Source organism: Cucurbita moschata, unplaced genomic scaffold, assembly GCF_002738365.1.
Source record: "Cucurbita moschata cultivar Rifu unplaced genomic scaffold, Cmos_1.0 Cmo_Scf00007, whole genome shotgun sequence".
NCBI classification, from domain to species: domain Eukaryota; kingdom Viridiplantae; phylum Streptophyta; class Magnoliopsida; order Cucurbitales; family Cucurbitaceae; genus Cucurbita; species Cucurbita moschata.
The window spans coordinates 149,928-172,515 of record NW_019268523.1 but is presented as its reverse complement, the minus strand read 5'-3'; the positions used below and the strand labels follow the sequence as shown (position 1 = coordinate 172,515).

General features: G+C 34.0%; 3 protein-coding genes and 1 non-coding gene across 14 annotated transcripts in view; 1 reads left to right on the top strand and 3 right to left on the bottom strand.

The window, feature by feature from the left end:
• Nucleotides 1-765: 765 nt before the first annotated feature.
• On the bottom strand, nucleotides 766-846 carry TRNAL-AAG. The gene has a single exon. It is a non-coding gene; the product is annotated as a tRNA-Leu (tRNA).
• A 1,968-nt stretch (nucleotides 847-2,814) lies between these two features.
• LOC111445306 (eukaryotic translation initiation factor 2D) lies at nucleotides 2,815-8,023 on the bottom strand. Of its 2 annotated transcripts, none has more exons than XM_023083599.1 (9): nucleotides 7,677-8,023; nucleotides 7,052-7,163; nucleotides 6,678-6,868; nucleotides 6,491-6,585; nucleotides 5,984-6,406; nucleotides 5,294-5,402; nucleotides 4,184-4,829; nucleotides 3,716-3,850; nucleotides 2,815-3,207 (listed from the first exon to the last, which is right to left on the bottom strand). In XM_023083599.1, the coding sequence occupies exons 1-8, from the start codon at nucleotides 7,809-7,811 to the stop codon at nucleotides 3,729-3,731; spliced, it is 1,833 nt and encodes a 610-aa protein (XP_022939367.1). In that variant the 5' UTR covers nucleotides 7,812-8,023; the 3' UTR covers nucleotides 2,815-3,207; nucleotides 3,716-3,728. The 2 variants fall into 2 exon arrangements, with proteins under 2 accessions (XP_022939367.1, XP_022939368.1); XM_023083600.1 differs by having other exon boundaries at nucleotides 2,815-3,193.
• A 973-nt stretch (nucleotides 8,024-8,996) lies between these two features.
• LOC111444723 (dynamin-2A-like) lies at nucleotides 8,997-21,438 on the top strand. The gene is made up of 22 exons (XM_023082735.1): nucleotides 8,997-9,400; nucleotides 10,409-10,459; nucleotides 10,581-10,701; nucleotides 11,103-11,195; nucleotides 11,762-11,823; nucleotides 12,744-12,861; nucleotides 13,209-13,551; nucleotides 14,160-14,307; nucleotides 15,074-15,175; nucleotides 15,294-15,413; nucleotides 15,698-15,781; nucleotides 15,934-16,061; nucleotides 16,243-16,327; nucleotides 16,460-16,583; nucleotides 17,648-17,724; nucleotides 18,165-18,221; nucleotides 19,398-19,539; nucleotides 19,643-19,794; nucleotides 19,986-20,099; nucleotides 20,211-20,278; nucleotides 20,392-20,561; nucleotides 20,693-21,438. The coding sequence occupies exons 1-22, from the start codon at nucleotides 9,239-9,241 to the stop codon at nucleotides 20,923-20,925; spliced, it is 2,754 nt and encodes a 917-aa protein (XP_022938503.1). The 5' UTR covers nucleotides 8,997-9,238; the 3' UTR covers nucleotides 20,926-21,438.
• A 407-nt stretch (nucleotides 21,439-21,845) lies between these two features.
• Nucleotides 21,846-22,588, bottom strand: part of LOC111444725 (SUN domain-containing protein 4-like) — a 6,000-nt gene continuing 5,257 nt past the window's right edge. For all 10 annotated transcript variants that reach the window (XM_023082745.1, XM_023082738.1, XM_023082740.1 and 7 more), the window contains one exon: nucleotides 21,846-22,177. In XM_023082745.1, coding sequence (XP_022938513.1) covers nucleotides 21,931-22,177 — 247 coding nt within the window. In that variant the 3' untranslated portion in view covers nucleotides 21,846-21,930. The remainder of the gene's footprint in view (nucleotides 22,178-22,588) is intronic.

The following is a 22,588-nucleotide window of genomic DNA, read 5'->3' as shown; positions in this document are numbered from 1 at the left end:
TTTTTTTTTTTTTTTTTTTCTTTTTTCTTTTTTTCGTTTTCTAAGCATTTGCAAATCGAAGAAAAGGGCAGATTTGGTTCTGTTCTGTTTCTAAGTCCATTTCTGACGGCATATTACCCAAATAACCTTCTTATATTCTCCTTTTCAATTCTCCACGCGGAGTCCCGCAATTATTATTGTCCAAAATTCTTTTGCAAACCCTCCAGAACCGTATGTATATTTATATATATTTATATGGTCATATTCCATAATTCTCCTTGGGAGCCAAGCCTTTAAAGTGCCAAAGGAAAAGGTTTAGTGTTGCCTTGATCAACAAATTATTGAACAGCATATCCATGTGGCTTCTCTTCATTTCTTCAGATTAGTACTTGAGAGATTCCTAACAAATTAGCTTTAATGATGTATAAATATTTATATCACACACACACACACCGACCGTCAGATTTTATTTTGAGGAATTTAGTTTCTTTTAAGCGTGTCCTCACAAATTAAGTGTTCTAATAAATAAGTTGATGGAATTATTCTCTTAAAATTGTCAGTTTGTGAGTAGTGATTTCAATATGTATAATCATCTAAATCTTTACAAAAACTCTAAATAAAATTCTTTAAAATGTTTTTGAAAGAAAATTGAAGCTTGTTCGAAAATCTAAATTTTTCTTAAAAGAAAAAAAAAACTAAAATAACAACTAGTATAAACTGTTAACATGAATGGAAAAAAGAAAAGAAAAGTCACCAAATTAAAAAGGATAATTAATAAAAATAATTTGTTGAGAGTGGGATTTGAACCCACGCCCTTTCGGACCAGAACCTTAATCTGGCGCCTTAGACCAACTCGGCCATCTCAACTTGTTTGGAATATTCCATTTTCTGTACAAATATATTCAGTATTTAATACGACACGTATCCTACTCATTAATACGTGTACCATCAACATCGAGGACCAACAGTGGAGATGATTCCGTACTGCTTTTCGAAACTTTCGCTTTGAATACATATGTGCATCCAAAGGGGTTAAGTCCACATTATATGGTAGTATTACTTATTATCTCTATTAATATTAACTTCCTTTAAGGATGGTGTTATAGAACATTAAAAACCTATTTATAAAGAGTTTTAGATATTATAGAAATACAAAAAAAATATTTAAAATTTTCAGTTTTAATTACTTTCTTTTGGTATTAGATATTCAAGAGGCACCCGCAAATGATCTCATATTTCTACATATTTTTCCATAAAATATTATTGGAACACATTTTAATGTGTCCAAAAGGGTGAAAAAAAGTTATAAATAAAAAATTATACCATAAAACAAAATTATAAAGATAGGATAAAAAGGGTATACTTCCAACCAATTTGAAAGTGAAATTTTATTCATTCACTTATCCCTCTCGTTTTCATCTCTTTCATATGGATTGGTTGTGTTCAGCAAATATAAAGTACAACTTTTGTCCCGGTTGGATTATTAAAAATATTTTTAAACTTTTAAAAGTTTCAACAATAACTTAGATTTATAAGAGATAAATGTCTCAAACAAATTCATTTTATTATCATATTTTTAAATTTATAATTTTTGCAGCTATAATGATGTTAAAAGTTCCAAAGGGAGAGATTTGGGATTTATGACTTAATTCTAAATAATAATAATAAAAAAAACTTATAAACAAAAATGGTAATTTAAAATTTTAGTTGGGATGTATACTCAATTGTAATAATCAATGTAATCTAGGAGTGGTCTTAAATTTTCATAATTATTAAAAGAAACAATACCCTAGGTTTAAGAAATATAATTAAAAATAAATTCTATAATTGTGATTTAATGAAATAAATGATGACATCAAATAACATGTTATCCAATGAACTTAGAGAAAATGATTTAATAAATATTTTGTGTTGATTGAAAGGAGGAGCCCACTTCTTCCTTTGAATATTTTGAAGTGATGGATGGGAATAAGAAGATGAATTCAGAGAGGGAGATAAAGGTGAGGGTACTTTTGTCATTGTGACAAGTTTAGTCGATGTTTTATAAAACAATGCCTCATGAGCCTACTAATATAAAATATAAAATTATAAAATATAAAATATAAAATATAAATAATCTCATTCACTCAAACGTTTTCTTCGTTTCGTTTCTATTTAAACAACCTTATATAATTCTGCTGTAGTCATCCCCAAGATTATCCATGTTTTGCCTATTTTTCTAATCAACGCCAACGGAATCGAATATTTTTACGCAAATGGATTAATTAATTAATTAATTAATTAATGGATTACTTTCGGTAATGTGAAATATTGGTCAAAAAGGAAAAAAAAGGAAAGAACCATACTTTAGTAGTACCATTAGGTCAAGGAAAGTCGAAATTAAGATTTGACCGAACTTTTTTTACCATGGTATATGGATGAAAATTGATACATGAACAAAAACATTTTTCCATTTGTCATGACAAATATAAGCTTGAAAGTTATTAATGGAAAGTTGAAAGTTAAAAAATATTGATATTAAAAAAGAATCCATAATGAGAGTTTTTTTCTTATTAAATTTAATAGTATCTAACCTGGTTAAGACTTATATAGCATGGTAAAAGTTTAATTCCATCCCAATGCATCAACTTAAAAAGGATTGTAAGATCATACAATGAATCGTAGACGTTATGCGTTGTTCGAATCGTAGACAACGAATGGACAACAAATCAATTTTTACATTTTACATGTTATCATCTACATTTTGGATCTAAAGATTGTAATTATGTAAAGAATAAATTGTTAAAAAAGACAGACCTGAAAAAATAAATAAAAAATTAACTTGGGATCATAAAGGGATAGAATAACAAGACCATTGAAATAACACTTCTGGAGATAGTAGAATAACGGATATGATGAACTCATAAGTGTAAGCAAATCTCTCAAATGTTTGGCAAAAACATGTTTGGTTTGTCCTAAAAACATTTTCTTTAACACGGCCAAAAACACAACAGGATGAACCAAAACACTCAGTGTCCGTGAAACTTGCAACCAATTTTCCAGCCTAAAGACACAAATGAGGAATATTCGCTTCGTTGCATGAATCAAATCTTGATACCTCATCATCAGTAACTTCTATCATATCTTTGATTCAGGCCTTTACTTGCATGATGCGGCCGCTGGTATTAGCAGATTGTTCCTTGATATCATAAGCAGCCCGGGGTTGGGAAGTGACCTGTAAATATATAGCTGAAAGTAAAACAAGTGTCAACAACGACTGCCTTAATCTTCATCAATAGACATCCCACATAAGTTAACAGTATACGTATGATGTGGAATATACATAATTAACATACTTTTCTCAAAGAGACGGGCACAAACAGGAACCTTGTACACACAATTCATCTCGTACCCTCTCTTTGACCAGCTATTTATAGGTTTGTTTCATTTAACAATAACCACCTCTTCGTTGTTCTGTTCATTCTCATTTTTTAAATCATGACATGATCAACACCATTAGATTCAGGTTTATAGCAAATGGTAGTAGGATATGTGTAGAAATCGTGCCGTGTTGGTGCAATCAAGTGATGAGATCAAGTTGAGCCCATTTGGTCATTTCCTTGAGTAACTTCACAAATGGAAAGGAGGAAGAGAAAGGTGCCGCTCTTAATATTACGGAAACACAAAAAGGTAATACCAACTTTTCTTTAATATTAACTACAAGCATCAAAATTAGTAGTAATCATAGAAGACTAACCAGCTCTGGCCTCTCATTTCCTTGTTTTATCAAGTACCTCAATGTACTTTTTTGGAATCCCATATTGTTCAACCAGATGTCTTGCCAAGTCATCAATGACTCCACCTTGGACCAAAACTTCATACCCTTTTTTACCTGAATTTGTTTATCCAAAATATAACAGGAGAATCAAAATAATTGAAAATTGCCTAACATCATTTGAAAGATTTTCCCATAAAAAAAACCGAGAACAAAAAAATAGAAACAAGGAACAGAAGAAAAACCTATAAACTTCGCTACTCCATGTATTTCATGACATATTCATTTCATTTGTCAAAATAAAAAATGCCGATATCCATGCAAATGCAAAATTCAACTTTTGCTTAAATGTCAGGAGTAACAAAACATAACTGGGATATAGCACAGCATAATGCTCTTGCATTAACAAATAAACTATATGAAAATAGAAATGTAGACAGGTCATATTACCAGGCAACTCTGCCACCGTTGTACTGCAAGCACACTTTTTCTGAAGTTCTGATGCCAATGCTTCAGCATCCAACAAGAATGTTTCCAACCCAGAAAGTCTTGTAACTTTCTTATTTCCTTGACGTCGCTCTGTCATTATTTGAATGGTTTTTAATGCACCCTTGCGAACAACAGACTCACTTCCTCTTGTCACAACATGATGGGGTTGCATCCGGCTGATAAATGTTGAGCCTATATCTTTCTTATGGATTTCTGTTGGATATGTTGTTCCTTTTTTAATGGCCCCCTTGAACAGTGCATCACATAATATTGCATCCAAGACCACTTTGAACTTCTCTGTTAGTTTGTCCAACTTCTCTTTCTCAACATATTTGAAGACAATATCAGAGGCCTCCGCTGCAGTGTAAAGTTTGCTAGTGTCCGCCCCAACAGCAACAAAAATGGGATTGACATGCACACTTGGCTTGTATATCTCTGTTACTTCAAGCATTTTATTGGATGAACTTTCTTTTGGAGCATGATTGTCGATCTGATCAATTTTCTCTACCTGAGGCTTCTCTGGTTTAAAGGATGTGTAGTCTGGATGCTTACGGTTAACAGAGTACAAAACAGTCTCTTTTTTATGTTTGTCTTCCTTCACTGTAATCTGAAATAAATGAAAATATATTCAAGGTACAACGAGTGATATAAGTAAACATTTTGTTTTTGTTGTTTTTCCCAGATAAGAACCAAGATTTAGTTAAAGAATGAAATAACATGGATTAGATAATGTATCCAACTTCCAATTTGGTTAGTTATATTTGTTTCTATGATGAGTGGAAACCAAGAAATATGTATTTTCTTCGCAATCATGGTGGTTGGCTATACTAACTTGCGTGCTACTTCACTAATCTTATATATCCCAACTGTTCACAGTTTGGCCTTGTAACATTTATCAATAGAAAACTCGTGAAAGATTCAAATAGACCTGAATTCTACACTGAACTTCATAAATATACTATGGGACACCTGATTTCCTACTTTCCAATCTTGACTGAGTTTGAAGTTCAATATAAAGTCAAAAGTTCGGTTAAAAATTAAGAAGCTGAACAGAAGTAGCATGAAACATACCAGTCCAGTGGAGGATTTAGCTTGCAACCACTTTGACAATTTCTTGTAGGATGATTTCTTGATGTCTAGCGTCATGCCTGGAGGCCGACAAGGCAATACATGATTTGACCTACATTGGGCCAAAAGTGAATGGAAAAAATAGTAAGCATTCAAGCCCAGAACTTCTCTAATGATTTCACTTTAGGCATCAGTCATTAGGCGTTTTCAGGGGTGTTCCATTATCCCCCTCTCCATGGATTTGGTTCTTGAGTTGTATTACATCATTTTGTTTCCCCTTTTCAAGTATGATTACCTGTCTTACTTTCATGTCAATACAGCTTTTCGTTTAATACAAAACATTTGTTATTCTTTCCACAAATATTTTGAAAAAAGAGACTGATTTCATTAAAGATATACTAGAAAACCAACAGCTAGTAAGAAGAATCATTCAAAAGAGTAGAAATCTAAGCTATTTCCATTGCAGCAAATTAGAATACGAATCCAACACTAATAACAATGAAGTATGGTTCCACAGAGGACTGTTAGCCTTTAGCACAAACTTATAATGACGCGTAAAACATGAAGGAATTGTCAGTTTGGAACAAATATTTCATATAGAAAATATAAGAGGAACGTCTTTAAAAACTTAAGCCTTCAGGAAAAAAAAAAATGCCTCCTATGTCAGAACAATGACACGTCAGAATTTCTCACCATAGAGTGCTCCCAGGAAGTGGAAAATCTTTGTCTTTCACTGTTGTATGCAAGGCTTGAAGGAGACATTTATCCAGAAGCATATCCACATCTTCAGTTGATAGAGTATGTTGCACATTTGATTCCTCGGGGGGAATATCATTTACAACGTTCAAATCATTCATACCAGAAACGATTTTATCAGTACTTGAATCTGCCTGTGCTGTTAGAGGGGTGCCAAGCTCATCAAGAACATCACTTGTAGTTTCATTGACAGATCCCCCAACTTCTTTATTGTTGATGTCATTCTGTTCATTATTTGAAGCTTCATCAGTACCTTCACAAGAGTTATCGGTTTGTGAAGATGATGCCAAAGCAGGATCTCCATATACGACATCTTCCAAAAAGCCTGCATTCGGAACATAATGACCCTCCACTGATTCCCTGAAAAATCAATTCAAGAGAGAAAATTGTGTCATTCATCAAGAATTGATCGCTCTGTTCCTATGCCATTCTGATCAATCTCACCAAAGGGAGTCCCTGTAGTAGTGTAGAATTCTCAGAGCCTTTCCGCGTAAACCCGCTTTCAATGCTTCAGTGCTACTCATGGTGGTAACACCAACCTGCATGAGATCTTCAGGTTGACTAGAGTTCTAATTTTTCTTTACACCCAAAGTTAAATTGCAGAATGAGATCAAGTTTCAGTGAAACTTACAGCAATAGGAGATGGATTGCCAGGGACTTTCACAGCCCATGGTTCCCCAGATAAAAATGAAGGCAGCCCTTCAGCAGGTACATGAATACCAGGGAACATCAAGTCTGCTCCTCCAATTACAAAGCGAGAGACCTCACCCCCCTTCAATACAAATGCAGGCAACAACTCTGGTACCATCCAGAGTGCAAAAACTACAATAGAATTGTGTGTGTCACTAAAGCCAAGAAGACCAAATCAATATCATCCAGATCCAAAAATAACCAAAATTTTGTGAAGGAAAGCTTTCAGAATCTTCATAATAATTAGTAGTGACGGTGAAATTTTCGATATAATCTTCTGGTGTAAAAGATAAATTCTATAAAAGGATAAAATACCTGTGGGGAATACTTCAGTTCCTCTCCCATCGACGTCGAAAAACATAGGAAAGCCTCCTTCTAGACTATATATGTGGACACGATTTTGGAACTTGGCAACAGACAACTCGACCTAAAACATATTAACTTTGGATTGATAGAATGAAATATAGGGGAGATGATAATTACTAAAGAAAGAAAGAGAACTCTATGCTTGGAAATGATAGAATAAACATAATAGCTATAGAAGGGCTTTAACAATATATACAAAGACGCCAAGAAGAAGAAGACCCTAATCTCCCAAAGGTCCTCTCTACTCTTCTACACAATCTGCTGCATTTTCTTTAAAATTGAGCTATCTAGTGACAAATTCTTCTCCCTCCACGAAATGAGTAAATATTTAATGCAGAAATAAATGATGTTTAGTTTGGTAGCTACCCACGCACGGTTTATCGCAATGCTAATACCGAAACATTTTTTCAGGTAGGAATATTAGAGTGCAAGATTGATCTGTGAGGCATTAGACGCAAGTGATATTCGGCGATAATTTCAACTAAAACCAAAAAGAAGAGTCGCAAAGGAATCAGGTGAGCTATTGTCATAATCAAATTAGGACATATAAAATCGATTGGAAATGCAAAAACACCTTAGGAGGAAGCAAGACATCGATATCGGCATCGGAAGCTCCGGGGAACCTTCCTTTAACAGTCCTCTTCAGCTTCTTCCTGTCTGCACCAGATAATCTCTGGTGTAACTTCGCTTCGGCTGCCTTCTTGAACATATCGCTTCTTAATCCTTACTCGTTCTAGCTGCCGCAAGGTGGACACTGAAAGAACAGGCGGTAAGAGAGCACCGTCGCCGTCGCCGTCGCCGATGGCACGATTCTTACAGAAGCAGACAACAACGTTACCTATCGACTGCGGAAACAAGCATACGCTTTCGGAAAGGTTCTAGGACTCCAGAGATGGGAGAATGTTAAAATAATAACAATAATAATAATAATAATAATAATAACAACATTGAACATTGAACGGTGTGATGTTAGCATATTACTAAGATGCATCCAACGGTGATTATTTTTCCTTTTCATTTTAATAAATATATTAGTTTAAAAATTAAATATTTTGAGGCGACTATTTGATCGGAAAATATCATAATAAGCTTGAAAATTTTTGGAACATTAAATTATTAAGGATATCTTTTTAAAGTTTATAGGTATGTTTAAAATTTGATATTAACAGTTTCATCCATGGTAAATATTTTTTTTTTCAGTTAAACTATGGTTTTTAAATTACTGAATGTGCATTAATTTTTTTTTTCAATACATTTGATTTTTTATTTTTAGTTTCATCGAACTTATTTAATATTTTTTAATTTATAAATCCATCGGATAAAATAAAATTCAAATTGACAAATAACATATCAGAACTTTTCAAAGTCACGTAAATCTAAACATTCATAGATTAAAATTATAGCTTAACATTAAAATAAAATCTAAGAAAAGATAAAATGTAAGAGCTCGATTATTTAAGTATTTTTAAAATATTATTAAAATTTAAGTACTTACAATTTTGTAATTTTTTTTAATAAATAATTTTAATAATCTGACCTCTTATTAAAAAAAACACACATCTTCTCCATAAAAAGCTCAGACATTGTCCAACAATAAGGTTTATAAACTTATAAAAGCGACGTTATTTTTGTGGATCTTTAGTTTTTAAAATCCCTAAAAAAAAAAAAAACCAATTATAAAACTTTGATAAATATTTTATTTTTTAGTTATCATTTCAGTTATCATCTTAGGTGAGGAAAAAACTTGAAACAAATCGAATATTATTTTTAAGGATTAAATAAAATAAATTATGCTAATTTCATGGAAAAATACGCAAATAATAATAATGATAATAATAATAATAATAGTAATAAAAACGATAATAAAAACGAGGGAAAACTGGAACGCGATCAATTTATTATTTGTAGAGTTAGAAAATAGTGGAGAAAGGTGGGAGGGAAGTCTGTAGGATTTTCCCTGTTTTTGTAACCATTCGACCAAGGGAAAGAAGCAAAGATTATACCGTCATTTTTCTAATTTTCTGGAGGAATCGTGCTCAGAGATCTATCTTATCACGGAGCTTTCATTGAATCGATCCACCTTTGTGTTAGATCCAACTGCATTATCACCTTCTGTCCGTCCTTCCTCATCCTTCAATGGATTCGGTGGAGGCTATCGAGGAGCTGGCTCAGTTGTCGGACTCGATGCGGCAAGCTGCGGCTTTGCTCGCCGATGAGGACGTCGACGAAACTTCCACCTCCGGTGCTTCTTCTCGTAGGCCTTCCACTTTCCTGAACGTCGTTGCCCTGGGGAATGTGGTAAGTTCACATCTCTTCTGATTCGTTATCCAAATACATTATGTAGCTGTGGCATCTCTTTACCATTTGCGCATGCATTGTTCATCAAATTCCCGAAAATTTTACCTGACGTGGGGATCCTATCTGGATTGGATCATAGGAGTTTCACTCGTAATATTTTTTTTTTAGAAATGTACGGCTCCAGTTATTGAGATTGGCGTTTGGTTATAATTGGAGGAGATGTACTACTTCCTCGTGATCGGGACACCTGCATTATTGCAAGGCCATTGGACATTCAAATCTGTTTCCATGAGATCGAAACCATGGATTGATATATCGATCTACGTATTCTGTAATATCCATTTATCTATTGAAAAAGCGTCGATATGTTTAATGGCACTAGCGCTTCGAGTTTACTAGACCACTTGGAGAAGCGTTGAAATTAGCTCTGCTTCGATAATTTATAATTCTTCTATAACGTTGTTTGTAGTTTTATATTTTAGAGATCACTCGCGATGGAGTGCTTCTTTCTGCACATTCCATACTTCTCTAAGTCTCATGTCTGGTCGAAGGCATTCAAGTGTAGATTCGGAAACGTCCTGAAGAGTAGAGCAAATACTCAGTCGATCAATGTGTTGTAGTGATGAAGAAGTTCCCATAAATATGGAAATAAAATGACATGGAGTTTCAACCATCACTTGAAATTGAGTTGGCATTGGATACAATGTTCGCTTTATCAAAGTTCTTTGGTTATTGTGTTATAAGCTCCTACATTTATTTCACTTATTATTTTATTACAATTTTCTGTTGTTTTGAATATTGGAAGGAGAATATACAGCACTTCCTTAATTGAATTTCTGAGTAATGATCTGGCAATGGACAGCAAAGCAATAAGCCTGCCGTTTTCATTGCATCTTGCTACTCAAGCGCTTATGCACTGCCATGAAAACTGTAGCACCTTACCATTGGTCCTGATTTCTCTCTCTCTCTCTCTCTCTCCCTCTCTCTCTTTTTTTTTCCATTTTCCAGGGAGCTGGTAAATCTGCAGTTTTAAATAGCTTGATTGGACATCCTGTGTTGGTAAGTTGGATTTCACAGGTTCTCAGAACCTACATTCAATCTTCTACATATACAACTACAGAAGTGCCAACATTAAGGTCGTCACTTTACTGAGTTTATATCCATTTTTTTTCTGTACCAGCCAACTGGTGAAAATGGTGCTACTAGGGCTCCCATAAGCATTGATTTACAGAGGGATGGCTCATTGAGCAGCAAATCAATTATGTTGCAGATTGACAATAAGTCTCAGCAAGTTTCTGCGAGTCAGTGACTATAATGGATACTCTATTTGCTTCTATCCAAGAGTTACAGTTTTGTGCTTATGTTTCATGGATGGATTGATAAGTATTTCTACAAAATTGGATTGTTACATTGTTTCCTTTTCTTACTTTCCTATAGACATTATTTTCTGTTCAATTTTTTTCTTTGAAAAATAGAGCTTGCACTTTCAGTTATTAACACCAGTTGGTTGTGAATCTTTTTATTTTTCTTTCATGTTTTTGGAAATCACCGTCTAACATTTTGTGAACTGATAGTGTACTTGACGGTAATTTTTTTGGTTATTGTTAATATTACTTATATATTTTTGGATATAAAATGTTCAACTAATCCATATCTCTCTGCTTATGTTTTTTTTTTCCTCATTTTACCTATATTTATGCAGGTGCTTTGCGACACTCTCTACAGGACAGATTGAGTAAAGGTTCCTCTGGCAAGAATCGAGACGAAATCTATTTGAAGCTTCGCACTAGTACAGGTAGCTCATGAATCCATGATTAATGGCTGACAATTTTATCAAGGTTCTAGTTTCACGTGTTTTTCGTGTGAGTGATCGCATAAGCTGTGTATTAGTACTGGGCAGAAACAAAGATCAGTGGTAGTTTGAAGTGCTTCCACATGTGGTGGAATTGTGATGGACACTGGCGTATGTATGACAATAAAGCAGTATAATGATTCTTCTACTCGTTTCTACTAGAGTTTAAATGTAGGCTGTTTAGAAGTAGCTTTAAAGTTCTTTGGTTCAAGAAATTGAAAACAGTTTTCTGATTCAGAGAATTGACTTGAATGATTGTCTTTGGATATTCATTATCCAGAGGTAGAAACATATCTTATGAAACACAACGCAGCATCCTGGTTTTATAATGATTTTTTTTTCTTTTACTATTAAAGTGTCATTTAGTGTCTAGCAACTCAAATTTTTTATCATTATGTATTTAACAAAATAACCAAAGGGAAATAAAGGTATTGGTACAAGAAACATCCTTCCAATAATTGATGCTTTAGTGTCCCTTATGTAATTGAGTTTACAATTCTTCCTCTCAGCACCTCCAGTGAAATTGATTGATTTACCTGGGCTTGATCAGCGAAGTGTGAGTGAATCAATGGTAAGCACAAATTACCATTCAAGGAATTGTCATCTATCGAATCTCTCCATCTCTTATTCCTTCGTTTGTACATTTAGCCGTAGAATGAATTCTTTGATAAATTTTGTTATTAGTATCTAGGGGTGTAGTATTATCCTTTCTTCTACTGTAACTTGTTATAATTTGACCATTTTTTAAATGTAGATCTTAACAATATTTTCTTTAATTTTTTTTCTTTTAACATAATTATTAAAATTTCCAAGATTCTCTGATTTTTAGAAATTGCATAAAGAACAATTCAGATGATTTATGATTGGAGTTATCAAGCACGTGTCTCACTTATTTGTTGTGTTAGGAAAAAATAACAAAGAGAATCACTAAATGACAGAGTCCACAAATGTTATTGGAGGGTGAGAATTCTCTTAGCGAACTTATTATAGCATGGATGTAGATTTTCCTTCATTTGTAAGGTGAGCAAGATAGTGGATGGCGATTTCTCTATCTAAGAGGGAGTCGTGTATTGAAGGGCAAACTGCCAAAGAATGAAAAAAGAAACAGAAAAATAGATGGGCTTGGAAAGTGGCATGCTAACCTCAAAAGCTTCAAAAGGAAATTACTGGAGAGGCTCATTTAAAGCTAATTGGTGATTTGTAAACAATAGTGTATAGTTAAGTTGACAAATGTGGTAAGACAGATAGCTCTGCTTATCCAACTAATGTTGAAAATTTTATGCATTAAAATCTAATAAACGATACATGATAAATTGATTAATAAGTAGAATAACTCTTGCAATGCACCACGCATGATCCTTAGAAGACAGTGAATATTTTGATTGGCGGTATAGCAATTTTAAAATGAAATGTCCCTGAGTCATTGTATTAAATTTTGCTTTTCTGTTTTGGTCAAATGGTTTTAGTGACGGATAATTTTTTCTTGTACAGATTAGTGAATATGCTGAGCACAATGATGCCATTTTGCTTGTCATTGTGCCGGCCTCTCAAGCCGTTGAGGTTGCTTCAACTCGTGCCCTCAGACTGGCAAAGGATTATGACAGTGAAGGTAAACTACAACACCTAGGCAAATTAGGATGCATGTGCAGTTTTGCATCTTCTTAGGGGAGAGGGCAGGGAGGGGATTATTATATTTTTCTTAATCCTGTTGCTGCAGTAAATCTTGCAACTTTTGATTTTACTTTTGTTGTGGAATGTAGGCATTTTCATCAGAGTTAGTGGCCTCTTTTTCTGGATGCATCCTTCTCCTTCTTGACTGTTTTTTTTTGTTTCTTGTAATTGCAGTTCAACTGACATTATTTTGGTGTCCGAATCCTTACAACATTATTATGAAACGTCTCCTCCTTTGCCATTAATTCTTTCGTTGTTAAAATGAATATATCATGTTGATTGCAGGAACTAGAACTATTGGGATAATTAGCAAAATAGATCAAGCTGCTTCTGATCAGAAATCTCTGGCTGCTGTTCAGGCTCTATTACTAAATCAAGGACCATCAAAAGCTTCAGATATACCATGGGTTGCTTTGATTGGTCAATCTGTTTCTATTGCTTCTGCACAGTCTGGTTCTGTTGGGTCTGAAAATTCTTTGGAAACTGCCTGGAGGGCCGAGAGCGAAAGTCTGAAATCCATACTGACTGGAGCCCCTCAGAGTAAACTCGGTAGAATTGCTTTGGTGGATGCTTTGGCTCATCAAATTCGGAATCGTATGAATGTCAGACTTCCAAACCTATTATCAGGGTACATTCTTTTAAATGCTACATTATCAATGTATTCTTTATCCACAAATTTTTACATGGCTTCTAGATGCAGTGGGTTACATTTATGTATGTGGTAAAAAAAAATTCCATTAAATTTTATCCAATTTTTCCTATCCATATTTTTTTAATCAAATTCCAGTTGCATGACTAGGTCATATGAATTTGTATTACTGTTTTATGTAAATGATTTTTTCTGTTTTATATTAAAGAGCAATCTCCAACTTGGAATCTTTTGAAGTTTAGGAATTTCGGGTCTTGGTAAGGTTTGCATCTCTAAAGGTAGCTTTGTTTGTAATTCCCTTTTGTAACTTTATACTTTGTCGGATCAACGGATTGAGGGGTTTTACAAATAAAAATAATTATTTATATTTATTTATTATTAAATGAACAAAATTTAATTTTGTGAAAAATAATATTTAATTAAAAATTTGACAACGTAATCTTGGGTTGTTAAGTTGAAGAATGTGATGAGTGACCAATAAAGACAATTTATATCTTGATCTTCCTCCACAAGGGATGTTGATGTTCTTCTCTGTTAACTAACTGGATTCCTACTTTCTATTTACTTCTTAATTTACTATATGCTAGGTTACAAGGAAAATCTCAGATTGTGCAAGACGAGTTATCGAAATTTGGTGAGCAAATGGTGGAAAGTTCTGAAGGGACAAGAGCTGTAGCCTTGCAACTCTGCCGTGAATTTGAAGATAAGTTTCTTCAGCACATTGCAACTGGTGAGGTGAGTGATATTAATTTTATAATAAGTTCTCTGTAATTGCTCTGGTGGAGGCCCATTTGTGGTTAGTTTAGCAATCTGCATGCTAATTTAATTCTTGTTGCTGCTCCAACTTAGCACAATTTGGTAATATGAACGTTCTTTTGTGTGTCCGTGTGACACAAATCTTCTTAGTCCCGAAAGGCCCATGTTAATGGACAAGAAAATAGGCGGAAAAATATTAAACTTTCTGTTCTGGATGAATTTGGACACCATGATGTAATCAGTTGCCTTCACACATGAACTTTATTTAATGGAAATATGGAGACTTTCAAACTCAATTATGAAATTAAAATTAGTTTTATATAGTACTTAGCTTTCTGTCTCTCGTTATTTCTTAAATAACGGAATGCTATTCATGTATATTTTGTTTTCCATAAGCAGTAAGAACTGGTAAGACTTTCCTTACGTTTAAAATTAAAACTAAAATTAAAATGTTTAATGGAAACTGAGGTTAAATTATTTATAAGCATTCATTGAAACATTATTTTAATAATTTTTTATTTTTTTTATTTTTTATTTTTGTTTCCGGTATGTCATTGCTAGTCCAATATAGTTGTGATAGTTTCATCCTTTCATCTAGTTTGTGTGATAACCTATAAACGTATTCTTCTAATATAAAGTAATACTAAAGTCTGAATGATTATCCTCGGTTCATACATCAAAGTGGTGCAACAATTTCTTTGATTAGCGAGTTTCAGTAGCTCCTCATGACGATTTCCAATTTTAGGGTGCTGGTTGGAAAATTGTTGCTAGTTTTGAGGGAAACTTTCCAAACAGAATCAAGCAGCTCCCTCTTGACAGACATTTTGACATTAACAATGTGAAGAGAGTACGTTTATGTTTGCCTCTTTTTCTCTCCAATTCTGTTCTTCCGACATTGAATTTTTTGTTTTGCATTAAAGTTATCTTGTAATCTTTACTTATGTTCTTTGATTATTTTGCAACAGATTGTGTTAGAAGCTGATGGTTATCAACCATATTTGATATCCCCTGAAAAGGGTTTGCGATCTCTAATAAAAGGTGTTTTAGAACTTGCAAAAGAACCATCACGTCTCTGTGTCGATGAGGTAAATTCCCCCTTCAGACGAAGTTCAGTTCTCGTGTCAAGTGCAAAATTAAAGAGAATTTGCATGTTAAATTTTGTGTGTCTGTCCTCTTTTTTGCACTTTCATTGTCTATATTAGGGATTGAACTGCTCACCCGTTTATCAGACTTTTTATTAAAAAAAAGAGTACAAGTTTGTTTTCATCTACCTTGCCAAATATGTAAAAAGACATCTGTTCATCTTTATGTAGTTTATCTTTTAGTTCATTCTTCTACTTACGGTATTCTTGCTTGGCTGGTGAAAAAGGTCCATCGGGTTCTAGTGGATATAGTTTCTTCTGCAGCAAATTCTACACCAGGTCTTGGAAGATACCCGCCTTTCAAGAGAGAGGTATGACAATCAAATTTATCTAGTTTCTGATGTCATAGTGCTCTTTATTTTTCTAGAAGAGAAAAAGGGTATACGCGTATAGCATGATCAAGCTGCAATTGTTTGTGGCCTTGAGACTGTATATATGAAAAGTATTATCAACTTTCTTGAAGATCGTGGCTATTGCAAGTGCTGCATTAGATGGATTTAAGAATGAAGCAAAGAAAATGGTAGTTGCTCTTGTCGACATGGAGCGAGCTTTTGTGCCTCCACAACATTTTATTCGATTGGTACAAAGGAGGTACTTTTAATATGTTCTTTAGCTTGCATATTAATTTCCTCAATTAGTAAACATTAGTATTATTGAACATTAAAGGAGTGAATAACTCTAACCAACCTTGACCTAATTTTTCCTCAATCTACATAATTAAAAACCTACCATTGAAAACTCATTTTGTTGCATTGTATGTTGCATGAGTTAGGATGGAGAGGCAACGTCGTGAGGATGAGGTGAAATACAAATCATCAAAGAAAGGTCAAGAGGCAGAGCAAGCAATATTAAACAGGGTATTTCTTCTCTTATGATTCGAGTTACAGAAAATTAATATTTGATTTTTTATCACTTTTCTACGCTATGCTTACCACAAGCATCTTCCTCTTTATTTTCCCCTTTTCTCTTTCCTCATATTCTTTTGTCAGGCTTCTAGTCCTCAAACTAGTGGAAGCCTGAAATCAATGAAGGAAAAGCCAGGCAAAGAGGACAAAGAAGTACAGGAAACTTCTGGTTTGAAGACTGCAGGTCCAGAAGGGGAAATAACCGCCGGTATGTATATGTGTACTTAACAGTTCTGCACATTGTTAGCAGACCTCTCTGTTTGCTCTCTCATGCCATTGACGACCTCTACTTTATAGAACTTGTAATTTGCTTAAGCTATTAAAATGTCTAACCTTGTGTTGAACCTTTTGCTGGAAGAGGAGCCGAATTAGGAGAACACTCGAGTTCTTAATATATGCTAGTAGCTGTAATTTTGTCGCTGTGGTTGGAGACTCATTTAGGCCAATATGCTTCCAGACTCAAGTCTTAGGGAATTGATGAAAGTAGCTAATGCTTGAGTTTGATTTTTTATCAGTATTTTAAAAGAATGAAAAATGGTCTCAAGGCTTTCTCTATCGAAGAATTGAGTTGTAAGCCTCCATTTAAATCTAGAAACATAGAAAGACTCGCAAACATAACAAAAATGTATGGGTAAAATATTACTAACCGTAATGATTATATAAATCTTAAAGACAAAACTCAGTCACATCTATCACATTCTGAAGTAAAGACTCTAAAGATCATTCAGAACATTATTATTTTATCACTTATAGAATTGTTCTTTTCTTTATTTTATATCTTCAATATTTTTTTGACTTTTTGGTGGTTTTAGTAATGGGCTAGACAATTCTGTCTCATGGTATATTACATTGCATTGGGAGCTTTATAACTTTGGAGGATGGGCAGAGAATTGATATTATTCTAGTGATTTTATGAGGTCAAAAGACAACTATGCTCTTTTATGGAGGCACAAGCCTCCTTGATATGAAGCTAAAAATTTGAGCTTCACTTAAATACGTGCATCAGGCCATCCTAAAAAGCTTTTTTTTTTTTTTTTTAAACCTTTATTATCTAACCTCTCATTTGAATAGTTTCTGCCAGAAAATTTTTTGTTTGGTTAAACACTTCATTACCTTTATTGTAAAGCTGAATTCAAAATCTGAAGAATGGAGTGGACGTTGAAGGTTTACATTATTGGATAACTGGAATATTGGAATCTAGTTCTTGGTGAAGGTGTCTGTTTTGATTACTATTACTACACCCGTTAACTTTGAAACTTTCAAATATTTTAGGTTTTCTGTTAAAAAAAAGCGCTAAAACAAATGGATGGAGTAAAAGATGGTTTGTTCTAAATGAGAAGACGGGAAAGGTATGTGTACTTTTGTTCTATAATTTCTATAAGCTATTATGTGCAAGTCTGAAGGCTAAAAAATGTTAATGGTAGATTTCTCTTTTCCATCATTCTATTTGACATGCACATAATTTCAATTTGACTCATAACGCTGGTGTTGCTATATCAAGTATTCCGTTTATCATGTCAGCTTATATTTTTTAAAAATTAACTCCACGTGTAGTAGCTTATGGAGTTTTATTGGCAAGTACTAGTTAAATCTTATCACTATATAGTTCCAATGACAATGTTGTAATGCTCAGTATGCAGTAGCTGCACATGTTTAGGTGATAATATTTTGATTTATCTGCAAGGCAATGTTCTGATATTTTTGTGTAACCGTTGCTGATTATCTATCCTTTTTTCATCTAATCTGTGCTAGAAAAGTAGTTCTTACAAATTTTCCTTTCTTATGTCAGCTTGGTTACACTAAGAAGCAAGAGGAGAGACATTTTCGTGGTGTGATCACTTTAGAGGTATGAAGAATCATTGGTGTAGAGATTGTCAAGTTTTTCTAGTTCTGGATGTGGTTAGTTTACTTAAATTGACTTAGAAAATCAGGTTGAAGGATATAAAGCGTGTTTATACTTCAATAAGAGATAGCTTTTATTAATTAAATTAAACAATATAATTGAAGGGGGGAGGTCCGGGAATTCATCAGCAAAGGTTAAATGTTAACCTAACCAAGTTAGAAAAGTTACTCCTAGTTACAGCTTTTATAGAACAAAAATTGTATTTACCTAAAATCTGATCATGCCCAAAATCTTTTCCGACGCCCTTGAAAACTTCAATTTTTCTCTAGCCAAATCTGCCAAACTTTTGGAAGAATATTGATCATATATGTTTATCCTATTCCTTCTTCTCTGTTTTAATGTTAGTAGTTGGTGTGTTCAAATGCATTTCACATTTATAGGGGTAATTAAAAACTGAGGATTGAACGATTTTGTATCAATAGGTAAATATGCATGCCTGCTGTGAAAGAGAGGCTGGGCGGGAGTTTTGGTCTCTAATTATTTTTCTATATTCAATATGTTTTCCTTTTTCTTTTTTTCTTTTTGCTTGGTATCTTGGTCTAAATGTTAGTCTCTCACTCATACTATTTGTATCGTAAAGTTAATGGGTCAAATTGGCCCACCTAGATAACAATTTGGCATTACCGATGTAGAATTGGTTATGTTGTGATTATTACCATAATGAATATTTAAATGTTGTATTATCTGATGGTGGAAAAACTTAACAGAATTTCAGAGAAGTTTGACGAACAACGCTATCTGCTTTGAATGAAGCCAAATCTTTTAGTTGGTATTAAACCATCAATATCTCTCTTTAGAACTTATGCTCATATGACTGATACATGGAAATCCATTGCTTTAGTGAAGACATTAAATTCAGCTTGACGAAGAATCAATCTTGGCTTTTTTCGCTTCTATTGTATATGGCCAACTTTTCCCCTATGATATGGGATTTTCTTCTCTCTTTTTTTTTTTTTTTTTTTTTTTTTGTTTCCAATGTCATCCTCATCACTTCAACCATATCTGATGCTTAATTTAGTCAATGCATGCAGATAGTATATCTGGGCGGGAAGCTGATTTTTGAATGATTATGGATTTATATTTGAGTTGCCTTTTTCTCTGTTATAAATAATTTTGCAGGAATGTAATGTTGAAGAGGCTTCAGACGAGGAAGAAGCTTCTTCAAAGGGTTCAAAGGATAAGAAAGCTTACGGCCCAGATTCTGGAAGAAGTCTCGTGTTCAAGATCACGAGCAAGGTTGCATATAAAACTGTTCTTAAAGGTTTGTTCTCTGTTAATTTTTCCAGTTATTTGGCTATTGGCTGTGGAACCTTCTGTCAACTTGTTTAGTCTTGCAAGTTATAACTCAATTCTTTCCTTTTCAGCACACAACGCTGTTGTCTTGAAGGCCGAAAGTATGGCTGATAAGATTGAATGGATGAATAAGATAAGGAATCTTATTCAACCTTCCAGAGGACAGATGAAGGGTCCTGAAAGTGGTCTTCCAATGCGGCAGAGTCTTTCAGAGGGTTCTCTTGTAAGTTACCAACTTGCACCTGTTTCTTTGTAGCAAATTTTTGGATGACAATGACTTCTGAGGAGTCATCATGTAATTACATTTTGTTCTTAATTGTCCAATAATCCATTTTTTAAATTGTATATTATATAACTGTTAATTTGGAAGAAAAGCAAGCAGCTGCTTAGAAACTTTGAATTCATTTGATGAAGGATACAATGAGTAGAAGACCTGTGGATCCTGAAGAGGAACTACGGTGGATGTCTCAAGAAGTTCGTGGCTATGTTGAAGCTGTCTTGAACAGTTTGGCTGCTAATGTCCCAAAAGTAAGCTTCTGTACAATCAGTTTACTCTGCTTACCAGTACGCCCCTCTATGCCGTGCAATGGATTTTAATTTAATATAATATCTTGCTGGTTGATTGATCGAACTGAGCAGGCAGTTGTGCTCTGTCAAGTTGAGAAAGCCAAGGAAGATATGCTAAATCAGTTGTATAGTTCCATCAGGTTGAATCCAATTCTTCTTATTGTTGGCGACATCTGTTAAATCTTTTAGTTCTATTCTCAGACCTCATATACCTAATAATGACTTAGAAAATAATTTTGTTGTTCTTCGGTAGTGCTCAAAGCACACCAAGGATAGAGGAGCTACTTCTCGAGGACCACAATGTAAAGAATAAAAGGGAGCGCTGCCAAAAACAATCATCTCTTCTTTCTAAATTGCTACGTCAACTCAGCGTACATGACAACCGAGCGGCTGCTGCAGCCAACTGGTCCGACAGTGGCGCAGGTATGCAGTTACTACTAGCTTGTATTTATGCTCTTTCCTATATATCTTTACCGTGAATTTTACTTTACACAGACTTCATTCCGTTGAGCTCGATTTTTATTTCTTAAATATAGAAATGTTTATCTTTGCAGAAAGCAGTCCGAGAACGAGTGCTCCATCAGGTGAAGACTGGAAATCTGCCTTCGACGCTGCATCCAATGGTCCTGCGAACTACAGTAGATCTTCATCCAATGGTCACAGTCGACGTTACAGTGATCCAGATCAAAACGGAGATTTGAGCTCACGTTCAAGCTCCAACAGTCGCCGCACTCCGAACCGGATGCCTCCACCCCCACCGCCATCTTCGGGTTCAAAATACTATTAGCTGCACTGAGTTTAGACTATTTTGACAGTTTCCTTATCTTCATCAATATATTTTTTTTATGAGGTGACACCAATGCACACCAGAGTTTGGGTACCTAGTCTTCTCATATTCATATCTTTCTACTAGAGTCCAATACCAATACCAATACCAATACCGGGGCGAACAATAGATTTACATTTGGAACCTGGAAGGAAGGTTTGGCGTGTACATAGAAATCGAAGTTCCATATGCTTCTCCAGAGTTTGGCCTTGTCCTACGCTCGGATATTTGATTCAAAAAAGTATCCTTGAAATCTACAAATATATTTCTTCACATTCCTATTCATGTCATAAGAGATTTTGTTTCCTTCATTATTATTATTGTTTGCACCAATTTTCGGACACTAATGTATTTGTCTTGTGGCATTAGTGATTTCATCTCAAATGTGCACTCTCCTTTGATGGCATTGTAACAATTGTATACTCCATTTAAATACCAGTCTTTTCAATGGTTTAAATTTAAATTCTCTGCCCATGTTCCCCCTGTTTGGATTATTGTCCCTTTCTGTTATTGTTTTGGGTAAATGTACCTCTACAATGGGAGGGATGATATTCTGATTGTGATTAGTTGTGCTTGTTTGTTACCTAATTCCATAAAGCAACATCAAATGTTTTTATCAGCTCACTAATTTTGAATTATCACTCCCAGATGATAATACAAAGAGGCAGAAAGGTCAGACACATTACAAATCTCACATGTTTCTTATTTAGCATGAATTAGAGGTTATAGCTATTATATTATCTTGATTGATAATAATGGAGGTCATTTAAGTACGATTGCAATCTGTTTCAATTCTTTTATGAACAATTTTGGCATTTAAATAGAATTAACCTGGCTAAGCAGATCTGGTGTTAAGTGATGAGATGTAATAAACAGCAAAGTTTGCAAAAGCGTAGTGTGCTGAATGTTCCTTTTTTTTTTTTTTAACCTTCACTAGGGAAAATGTGGAAGTGTTGGATACATTTCTTAGAAAAGTAAAAGTATGAAAATGAAGAAGCTACAGCTTAGCAGCAAGAGAATCCAGGAAGTATTCATACGAAATTTACCAGATTTGCTGTTCCTTTCCATACTTGTTCCTGTATAAACACTAACCACCATATCTAAGAACAGCCTCGTCAGAGTAAATAATAAAAAAATCATACATACAAAAACCACTGCAGCGCTTTGATTCTCCAGAGAAATCTGTTTCTCCTCAACCTTCTCAATCTCAGATCTACAAACAAGAAAAAATCACTTAGGGTACTGTACATTAAGTCTATAATCATATTCACACACCATTTATAGCACTGCAACATACTACACACTAATATTAGGTAACCTTTAGATTTTAAAAAATTAAGCTTATATACACTAATTCTATGCATACGCTATCCACTTTCAACTACGTTCTCAAAAACCAAACAAAGCTTTGAAAACTAAAAAAGTAGTTTGAGAAAAGTAGTTTTTTAAAATTTGATTGAGAATACAAATGTTTCTTCTAAGAAATGTGAAGTTTAGTGGTTAATTTATACATTAATCAAACTAAAATTTATGCAAAACTTGGTTTTATTAAAATGAGCAAGTCTACGGTGATTTTTGCAGGGTTTTTTTTTTTTTTTTTTTTTTTTTTTTTTTTTTTTTTTTT

Excerpts from the sequence above, each read along its gene's own strand:
- LOC111445306 (XM_023083599.1), bottom strand. The coding sequence starts at position 7,811 with ATGTTCAAGAAGGCAGCCGAAGCGAAGTTACACCAGAGATTATCTGGT. Across the intron at positions 6,586-6,677 it reads GCAATCCATCTCCTATTGCT|GTTGGTGTTACCACCATGAG; the intron begins GTAAGTTTCACT and ends GATCTCATGCAG. Across the intron at positions 5,403-5,983 it reads CTTCCTGGGAGCACTCTATG|GTCAAATCATGTATTGCCTT; the intron begins GTGAGAAATTCT and ends GGCCCAATGTAG.
- LOC111444723 (XM_023082735.1), top strand. The coding sequence starts at position 9,239 with ATGGATTCGGTGGAGGCTATCGAGGAGCTGGCTCAGTTGTCGGACTCG. Across the intron at positions 10,702-11,102 it reads GTCTCAGCAAGTTTCTGCGA|GTGCTTTGCGACACTCTCTA; the intron begins GTCAGTGACTAT and ends ATATTTATGCAG. Across the intron at positions 16,062-16,242 it reads ATTCGATTGGTACAAAGGAG|GATGGAGAGGCAACGTCGTG; the intron begins GTACTTTTAATA and ends TGCATGAGTTAG.